At 33.8% G+C, this 11,107-nt stretch overlaps 1 protein-coding gene across 1 annotated transcript; it reads right to left on the reverse strand.

The window, feature by feature from the left end:
• Positions 1-1,113: 1,113 nt before the first annotated feature.
• On the reverse strand, positions 1,114-2,671 carry LOC107484864 (uncharacterized). Its single transcript, XM_016105409.3, has one exon. It carries the CDS (start codon positions 2,585-2,587, stop codon positions 1,265-1,267), a length of 1,323 nt encoding a protein of 440 aa, XP_015960895.1. The 5' UTR covers positions 2,588-2,671; the 3' UTR covers positions 1,114-1,264.
• Between the last annotated feature and the right edge of the window lie 8,436 nt (positions 2,672-11,107).

The raw sequence follows: 11,107 nt of genomic DNA on the forward strand, positions 1-11,107 counted from the left end.
AAAATAATTTAATTTTTTAAATTTATTTTTTTTGTTATTAATATTTTTATGTCTTTAAAGTTTTTTTTAAAATCTTTTTTTTTATTTTTTTATCTTAATTTTCTTAAAATTTATGCATATGAAAAGGTAGAAGATAAAGTTGTAGAGCGCATGTGTAATGTTATTGGATAGTGGATAGTAATTGAACTTGAATTTTTTGTTTGGATGGGTTGTGAGTCTGGCTCATGTGACAAAGTCTAAAAACAAGAAAAAATCATTCATCAATTTGTTAAAAAAAAAAAGATCATTATAGATTTAATTCAACTAGACCATGTTAGAGTCGGTCTACAAATATATTTAATTTTAGGTTAAAACTAATATTTTTAACAAGTTTAGTACAATGCAATTTAAACCATTTATTTAAAATATTTTTACATAATCTTTTAAGCCCTAAATTATTCTTTCTCCAACAAAGACATTCTCATTGTTTAATAGTTCTATCACTTTAAGTATTCTTTTATCTTGGATGGTTATATCTTCATATTAGAAAAGAATCTTATGTTTTTCTTCTCAATATATAAATTTGAGATCTCTTGGAAGCCCACCATATATCATTTCCAATTCTCTGTCATAGATTTCAATTACTTCCATCTTAATCTTTCAAAAAATAAATCTTGACAACATTGCCACACACACACTTCTTGAAAACCGTGTGGCTATAGCATATATGGTTATTGGAATTGAGTATATTCTATCGGATTATCTTAGGTGACGAATGATTTTTTTAAATAATATGAATAAATATCAATTAAATAAAAACATATTATTTTTAAATTATTCATCTAAATCTTAATATTAGAATAAATATTCGTACACTTAGTAAAATAATTATTCAATATATCTATTATTTACATTGTTTAATATTTTCATTATCTATTTATAATTTTTCTATTCTATGAATTAAATCACAATGAATTGACACACAGAGAGAGAAACATCCATCTATCAAAGCTACAATATAAGAGATCACATTGGAAAACTTTTGTATATTCATGGAGTGTTAACAACTACATATTTTAATTTATAATTATAAATAATTACAGAAAATTAGAAAATGAGTAATTATTTTTAAAGCACACATTACAATTTACATATGCTTTAAAGATGATACAAGAACCTTTTTATATCAAATTAATGCAATAGAGAATGAATCAAGAAATTCAAGAAAGAATGTATTTTTTTTTATTTAGTAATAAAAATCTTCTAAAAATATGGAATACTCTCTTTAATTCCTGGTGACACCATAGCAAACAACGCAGTGATCAGTGAACAATCTCGCCATAACACTTCCGTCTTCAATATCCAGCTTTCTAGTCCTCTTGTTCCACAAATGAAGCGTGTATGTACCCACTCCATACATTAATTCCCTCACCTTATTCTCCACCCAAATTGATCCATTTTCATCTTCAGGCTTCTTGTAATACTCCGGAATCTTGTTCCAATCCACAGGATAAAACGCCTTTGGGGGCAAAATAGTAATGTCATACCCTGGTGTGTTTCCAACTCTCCCCACAACTCTTGAAACCATGTATGGACCATTATGCCCCCATCTATTCCCATCAAATGTTTGTGCAAATTCCTCAATGAAGTCTAAAAGAATAGGGTGTTTCTTGTCAAATACCATAACTGCGTTGTTCAACCTCAACCATTTTTTTGTCACAGGGTCCATATTTTGTGCTCCAATTGCATTCCTCAGTGATGATAAGTCCTTCAAGAAAATCAAATCTATGTCCAAGTAAACGCCGCCGTACTTGTAAAGTACGGCGAGGCGAATCAAGTTGGAGAGGTTATTGAACAACGGGACGGTTCCGGGGTCCTTGTTGCCGCTCTTTAGCTCTTCGAGCCAAGATTCAGCAGGGGTGTTCAAGACCAGAACCGGCAAATCAGGTGCAATCGCGAGTACTTTAAGCCCGCGATCTATCAAAGGCTTCAGGATCCGATACCCGAGTACCGAATCCATTGAGCTTGATAGGATCAGCAAGCAACCTTGAGGGTGGACCTTAAGAAGGGTGTCCATAGTCATGAACTCCCTCTGGCCGAAGAATTTCGCCGGCGAAAGCCATATGGCGTAAAAGCGCGTTGAGCAATTTTGGGTGAAGAAATTAGAGACTCTTGCATGGAATGAAGAGTCATTTCTTGATTTTAGCATTTGAAGCTTAGGAAGCTGTGACCTAAACCATGCAATTCTTTGTGGCTTTGTCATTTGTGGCAATGGAATCATAAGATCTTCATTTTCTTCATAATCTACCTCTCCTTGCGTATTTGGCTCCATGTTGAAACTATGAGAATTTACACCATTATTAGCCTTTGCAGAATTTGATGACAATGTGTCGTTTGTTTCATCACTAGACTTAGAAGTTTGATTTTGGTTTGTGGAACTATCAGTTGAATCTGATGAAGAACCAGAAGAAGACGACGAATTGATATTTCGATCAGAATTGAAGAGGATAATAACAACAAATATCAAGGCATAGATTACAACGGATAATTTTGTAATGCGGCTATGACTGAATAAACTCTCATCATTGGAGGTTTTCTTAGCACCCATGATTGTTATGCCTATAAAATGTTATGCTTTTTAAGGCAACAAATTTGAATATTGAAGTTGTAGTACGGAGTGGAACTATATTATAGGAGATGACACAAATTTATGCGTTGGTGTTGGAGTTAATAGAAATGAATTGAAATAAATGAACCTGTCATAGAATTTTATTTATAAACATGTACGAATTATCAAGGAATAATTTTAAGGGTACATCACTACAATTGCAATGGCTCATAGCTAGCTAGAAATATTTTCCAAAGGACATGGTGGTTTTTGTCATAATTGCAATGGTTTCTTTGTTTAGAATGAAATCGACACATACATACATGTGATACATTTTCTAGGATGTGTGATCGAACACAGAAATAAAAAGTTTGATTGAGGATTTGAGGTTATATGTTTAAATGGTTGATATAACAAGTTGGTGCGAGTTTAAGATTTTTATAGCAAATAGCAGAAGAGGGAGGATTTGCCTTTGGCGAGTTTCTGAGTGATACAGTGCCTAAAAGAGAGATAAAGTACAGAAAAAGTCTAAGGGCCAGCATTTTTATTGAATTTTGGCCAGCATGTAACCAATAGAAAAAGGTGAGCCATTGGATGAAATCTCACACCAATCTCACACTATCAAATCATTATTGATGGCTAATTGATGGCTAACAATCACAAAAATTGCTGCCCCTAGCATTGCTCTAAAGTATAATGATTACTCTGTATTAATAGAGTGAGACACTAATGTCATGTGTGTCTCTTATTATTAGGGTTAGATTTAAACTCTGAGAATGAGCTCGGTATACTTAGTCATACATATCATATAATATAACATAAAAATTAAGAAAAATAGAAGAGGGTCATTAGTTCGGGTAGGTAATGGATTTTGATAGTCAAATCCAATACATGAACCAATTGTTCATCTGTTCTAATCAACTTTTATCCGTTTGACCTGATTACCTAAAATAAACCGAACCAGTTGTATCAGATTTGTTAAATATTCGGAATCATCCGATCGATCGGATCTGCTTATGACTCCTAACTAACAATATTCGTATAATTTTTGAAATAGATCTACTATACGCTAATTTTTAAGATTTTTTATATTTAAGAGACACTACTTACTAGCTTTAAGGATTAAATAATGTATGGTCTTTAATTATTATTTTCAAAAATTTACGGTACATTAATCTTTGAAAATGAAAAAAATAAAGAGTGTTTACCCAAATCAATCTCCAAAAATTTGAAAAGTGAATATTTTAGTTCTAAGAAAAATATAAAAATATCTCCACAATTGTACACTAACAGACAAATCAATTTTCAGTCTATTTTTTGACGTAGTAATTATCCAAATTAGTCTCTAAAAATTTTAAAAGCGAACATTTTAATCTAAAAAAAAAATATACAAATCAATTCTCAACATTTTTTTTGTCAGACATAACAGTCTTCCGTCTATTTTTTGACGTAACTCACTAGCAGAAAATGTTGAGTTGGAACGCAAACTTGCACACGTAACAGTTAAGTGAATGAAACTAAAAATAGTCCTCCTTTATTTAAAATAAAATTTCATTTGTAGTATATGAGACTTATAACTTGCAGGAGAATTGTTCTAAACTTATATCTTAATAAAATAAAATATATATTTTTTTACTTTTATTATATATCAATCTTTATTATTATTAGCTTAATTTTGTGCATGTGGATGATAACACTAGTATATTGATACACACTTTTCGTTCGAAACAAGTAAAGTGAATATTGATGTTGGGATATAATGAGCAGAGAGAAAAAATTTGGTGGCATGGGTTTCAAAGATCTTAAAGCTTTTAATTTGTCAATGCTATCTAAACAAAGTTAGAGACTTCTAATCAAACAACATTCTCTATTCTACAAAATATTTAAAAATAAATACTTTAGTCTTACCTCATTCATGAATGTTCAGATTGGAGTCCGTCCCTCTTGAGCTTGGCAAAGTCTGCTAGAGGAAAGAAAAGTCTTAAAAAAAAGGAGCGAAGTGGAGAGTAGAAAGGAGAGGTTCAATGAAGCTTTGGGATGATCTCTGGTTTGGTTCAGTGGCACCTTTCATGCTCTCCCGGGTGGACGATAGAGCCTAGCACCTCCTTTGGGTCAGATAGTTACTAGATGAATCTGGAAATTGGCACCAACAATAAACTAAAAACATGTTTAACCAAGACATAGCTGACATAATTTGCCAAACAGAGTTAGAGAAAAAAGAAGATAGAGTTACCTGGGTTCATCACAAGTTTGGAAACTTTACAGCAAACTCAGGATACTCTATAATATATATGTTCTATCACTCCTCAATTGAACACCTACCAGCAAGATTTAAGGAGAAAGGAATTTGGAAATCTTGATGTGAGTCAAACATCGGTTTAGAATTTTTCTCAATAAAAAGAATCGCTTCGTTGCAAGTATAGTTTCAAACCAACAAATGACCCATATGAAAGTTTAATTTATTTGTCACAACATAAACCAATAAAAACCGAGAGTATTAGATCTCAGGTTGTCTCTTAAAGGAGTTTCAGTGAGGTATGCATGTCATCATCGGCTATGAGAATATCGGGGGTGAGATAGCAATTGACAAGTATTTAAATAGCAAGAAAGTAAAGCAAACAACTAAAGAAATCAAAATGCTAAAAGACATCTTGGAAAGGGTTGAGATTCAAGGTTTTCTATTCTAATCATTGACCACAAACATGACAATTATCAAGAATTAATCCCACTTAGTCAACCCTACATCGAGGATAAGTCAAATAGGCATAATTGAAATCAATCTACAAATCCTAGCCAACTCACTAATTAACTTAGTAAAAGACTAGCATTAGTGAAAACCAAATCAACTAACAACTCTAAATCACCAATCAATAATGGACATCAATGACTCAATGTCATCTAAGTCCCCAATCCCAAGCCAAGAGTATGAAGAACTACACTAAAACTAGAAGAGGTATTTTATCAAACACTTGGCATGCATAAAAGAAAAGTATATTAAATTGCAAGAATTATTAAAATCTAAAGCTACTAATTGCAAGAAAACAATAATAATAACTCAAGCAAACATCAATAAATATGAAAATACTAAATTACATTAAAGAAAATTGAGATTGACAATAGAGTGCATAATCCAAAATTGACAAAATAAAGAAACTAACAAATAAAACTAAGAGAATTAAGTCAATTGAACAAGGAAGGTATAAAGAACACTATCCTAGAACAAGATCAATTACTAAAACTAAAGAGAAATTGACTAAAGAACCCTAAATTCTAGAGGAAAGTGTAACGCCCAATTTTCAATATGTCTAGATTATACCAGAAACTGAGTGCTACCAACTTGTCTTCCATATTATTATCTATTATTTAGTATATGAGCCTGATTCGTTGTTAAAACAGTTATTTTGTGAGGTACTTTTTTTTTGAAAACGTTTCAACTAATAAATAGAATCATTCACAATCAATATGCAAATAATAAAAGATACAACAGTTATAAACAATCACACTTATATACATCTCAAACAGTTAACAATATTCAGTTATCTAGCCTTTATTAAAGTAAAGATCTTTAGTTAGAACACCCCTAGATGTAGCTAGGTAATAACTATATACATATATATACATACAACATCCAGACTCTGACCTATTCAAGAAGTCCCTAAGTTGGCGCCCAGGCTAGCCTAGACTCTATACTCACCTAGTCCCTCTAAACTACTAAAGTGAGGGAAAGTACACTTTAGGTCTTCAAAACTCAAGTCAGGTGGAACATCATCAAAAGGCGGAGCATCATCTACTACTCCTCTGCACGATCATACGTTGTAATATGACGTCTCATTGGTACGTCATCACGTAGCCACATAACAGGAGTCTCGTACACAAGATTTAGGTTAAAGTTCGCATACGAGCGGGGGGCAAACATTGGCTGGTCTCACAGTATATACATATAAACAGAGAATGAGATTCACAATAGACTCAGTAGACTACCTAGTGCGGAATTCTCTTTGCGAAACAATCATTAGTAGATTACTGAAGGGTACTCCTGCTTCCATCTGAAGAGGGAAGGGAGAGAAGGGGTAAGAACTGAGGAGTTCTTAGTAGGGCCGGGGTTATTAGTTAAGTTCATTAATTTTGTGCTATTTAGTAGAAAAATAGCTGAATACAGAGAAGCATTTGACAGAAAAAACATACAAATAGAGAAAATAGAGAAAACAAAAAGCAGAGCACAAATAGAAGAAAACAAGAAAATAAAACACAGACACAGAAAATAGGATACAAAAAAAGAAAGCATATCTTCATACAATAATCATAACATAGGAAATGCACAACCAAGTATGATGCATGTCTGTCCTATGCAGGCCATGAACTCACGTGTCGGTTTACACTCTGCAGCCCGACATTACCTTGGAACTAGTCCTAGATATGGCTTTATCTCTGTAGGTGAACTTCGCCCTGCAGTAATAGCACTTCTGTAAGTGAACTTCGACTTACAGGAATAGTCTAAACACAACACAACAAATTTCTATAGATGAACTTCATCCTACAGAAATGGCACCTCTGTAAGTGAACTTTGGCTTACAGAAATGGCGCCTCTATAAGTGAACTTCGACTTACAGGAATAGCAGCTGTCTGTAGGTAAACTTTGGCCTACAGGAGCAACACCCTGAGATACACAATTGATATTCACTGTAGGTGAGCTTTGGCCTAATGGAATAACAACTCACTATAGGTGAACTTTGGCCTACAGGACCTCTAGGGCTAATGGAAAAGCAGTAGATGAACATACAACAGAGTATCATAACACAAGGCTTAACTCTTTATTTTATACTCTTTTCCTATATTCTCTTTGTTATATTACTCTTTTCTCTCTGTCTCTTTACTCTGATCTGATTACTCTTTTCTCTTTGTCTCTTTGTTCTACTCTAGTTTCTCTATTTAACGTATGTATTTATATCTTATGTAAATTTTGGTACGAATAGTTAGCTTGTCCCAAGTATAGGTTCATTAAGTCTATATTGAAATAGTTTAACTTTTCATATTATACCTAACCCTCGGCGCAACTCAAGAACTAACTATGTTGCTCCTAGTTCGTTCGCTAATCTTTGTTTATTTTTTACATTAAAACTTTACCGACTTTTTCTTTGATTTTTATATTTTCTTCAACTTTTTATCTTTCCTTTATCTTTTCCTCACTAACATGTTATCACCACTCCCTAAGTATTTTATGAAGGTAATTATGAGATTCTGAACTTAAAGTTGTCTTTCTAAAACTTTTACGAAAAACTACTATTTTCGCATTATTTTATTATTGAATTTTCAAAAATTTTAATTCTTCTTAACTTTTACTTTACAAATTCACTTTTTACCACCCGTAACTTTTAATATTTTTACTTTAACCACCCAAACTTTTGGAAATTACAAAATAACCCCCAAACACCAAAATGTACTTCCTTGCCCTTTTTAAGATCTAAAACCTATTCTTCATTATTCTTCATCACACTCAAAGTGTTCTTTGTGTTCTTCATAAATTTTATAGATTCTTTCTTTATTTTTGCCTGTTTATCAATCTTTTTAGTAACCGATTTTTACCAAAATTCATATTAAATTAGCAACCACTAAAACTGCATCTTTTCCACTTGATTTCAACACTAAATCAACCGCAATTTAAGTCCTAGGGTTTGTTTTTCCAGCTACACTCAAGAACATGTTTCATAGCTTGAATATCATCAAATTTCATCAAAATTTCAACAAACTTTCACCAAGAATAGCTCATATAAGCAATCAATTTCAAGCATAACCAAAGCATACAAAAATCACCAACTCAAACACAATTAATCAAGATTAATTTCACCAAACCCTACTTTGATTTGCTGCTCCTAATTTCGGTTATGCTTCAAGTGTTCTTTAAGCATGTTTTCCTCCTAAATCACATCAAGAACAACTTTAAACACAAAAATCCTCAACTGACGAAACCTTTATATGAGTGTTAGGATGAGATTCCTTACCTTAACCTTGCTGGTATTTGAGGTTTGTTAGCCCTCAAGTCAAGTTAAGCATGATTCCTAAGGAAGAACATCAAGAAAACACATGTTTAAGCATGTTTTCTTGAAAACCGAATTGAAAAAGGAGGGAGGCAGCCATCTCACCTGATTTCCATCCATGAAAAGTCACATGGTTATGTAGAGGAAGAATAGAGGATCATTTTTGTGTAATCAGAGTTTTGGTTTGAGTTTTAGTTCAGAAGAAATCAAGCTTTGAAGATTTATGAACCAAGAACTTTCTCTCCTTTTTCTCTTGATGATTTTCAGCCACAATGTGAAAATGAGGCAGCCTTGGAGGTCTTGGGGGGGTGAGGAAATTCGTGCTTGATAATGATTGGCTGGTTTGGGAAGTGGTTGAAAAAGATCTCAGGTGTATAATTACTAAAACTTGATGTATTAGAACATACACTTAACAACACTTCTAGAGATTAATATATGAGCTACTAGTATAAATGACATTAGTAACATGATTAACATGAGAATAGAAGATATATGATGAGGCATTAGCATTGCTAAAGTCATCAGAGAGTGTTGGTGTTAATCTGCACCAGTAGACTGTGAACCTGGTTAAACCGATCTCCTATTTTTAACAAACCTGTCAAATAATATTATAATATTATTCAAGAATCTCTAATATTAATATAATATTATTATATTACTATTTTTCTTCTCTCATGAATCGAGTCTGGTTCGTCAAACTGAGACTAATTACGGAAACCAGAATAAAAAACTCCTAACCGATATGGCTCAAAAACTAGGTTCTTTGCGACTGTGTCGTCAAACTTATCTCAAAAGAGGTTATTGCTTATTGATGACATAATGATGATATCGATTGAGGTGCTTGATGATATATCAAAGATGTTCCCTTCGCCGATCTTCTGAAAAACTTTGTATCTTCAGAAAAGATCTCGTATACCCAAAAACTAGGTTGTTACATTCTACCCTCCTTAAAAAAAATTTTGCCCTCAAAATTTAACATGCGCATAAGAAGTTGTAGTAATACCTATCATAAACCAAATTATAGTGTGGTACTCACCTCGAGTGGAAGGACTGGATACATTTGTGTTGCCAGCAGTCACGGTAAACACCCTTCCTTGTTGTTGTGGTCTAGCCGGATCCCGAACAAACCTCCTTTGGCAAATCCTAGCTATGTGCCCAAGTTCTCCGCAAGCATAAAAATGGTTTGTCCCATACTGACAAGGTCTATTGCCATGATCTTTTCCACACCTTGAGTATACCAAAATACCCTGAGTTTGCTGAGGTTGACCTCCTCGTTCCTATCCCAGATTATAGTTATGGTGGTTGTTGTTGTTATAAGCAAGAAAGTCACCATTCCGTTGATTCCCATTTTGGCACTATAACTGACCATTGGCTTTAAAGTTGTGACCTTGAGGGGCTAAATTCTAAATAAAGTGTCTTCGTGAGGCCTCCCTACAATTTACTCGAGCTATTGCCACCTTCTTTGAACATTCTTCCACTAGTTTACTTTTATTCACCAGTTCAGCAAAATTTCTTATTTCTAGCGAACAACAGAATTCATCAGTTCTTCTCGGAGTCCTCCTTCAAACTTCATACACTTCCATTCCTCAAAGTTTGCTAGGTCCCCTTGATAAATCTTTGAGAAACGGCACAAGTCATCGAACTTACGGGCATATTCAGCAATAGTCAAATCCCCTTGCTTCAGCTGCATAAGCTCCATCTCCTTAGCATCACGGGTTGCTCTCAGAAAATACTTCTTATAAAATTCATCCCTAAATGTATCCCAAGGAATGTCACCTTCATTTTGTTGCAACAGTCGCTGTATCCCTTGTCACCAGTACTTAGCCTCTCCTTCGAGCATATAAGTAGCAAACTCTACATGTTGGCCCTCCAAAACAGGTTGTGCTTGCAGTGATTGCTCGATACCTCGGAACCAGTTGTCGGCATCAGTCACAATAAGTGTACCTTTGAACTTAGGTGGATTCACTTTCAGAAAGGTAGCAAGGGTCATGGGTTTATTAGGATGCACTGGATCAGCCTCATTGCTCTCATTATCCTCTCCATTTTCTTTTCCGTTTCCATTACCGTTTCTCACTCTGAGATGCTCAACAGCCCTAGTGGCAGCTACTGCAGCCTCACGCACTGCTTTAGCAATGGTATTCATCGTAGCCATAAAGATTTCATATTCTCTCTCTCTCTCTCAGTTATCACTAGGGGTTCTGATGAGCGGATAATTTGTATGCTTTTTGGCATTGTTTTTAGTATGTTTTTAGTATAATCTAGTTAGCTTTTAGTATATTTTTATTAGTTTTTAGCTAAAATTCACTTTTCTAGACTTTACTATGAGTTTGTGTGTTTTTCTGTGATTTCAGGTATTTTCTGGCTGAAATTGAGGGTCTTGAGCAAAAATCTGATTCCGAGACAAAAAAGGACTGCAGATGCTGTTGGATTCTGACCTCCCTGAACTCGAAGTGGATTTTCTGGAGCTACAGAAGCCCAATTGGCG

This window comes from Arachis duranensis, chromosome 4 (assembly GCF_000817695.3).
Source record: "Arachis duranensis cultivar V14167 chromosome 4, aradu.V14167.gnm2.J7QH, whole genome shotgun sequence".
Classification (NCBI taxonomy): Eukaryota; Viridiplantae; Streptophyta; class Magnoliopsida; order Fabales; family Fabaceae; genus Arachis; species Arachis duranensis.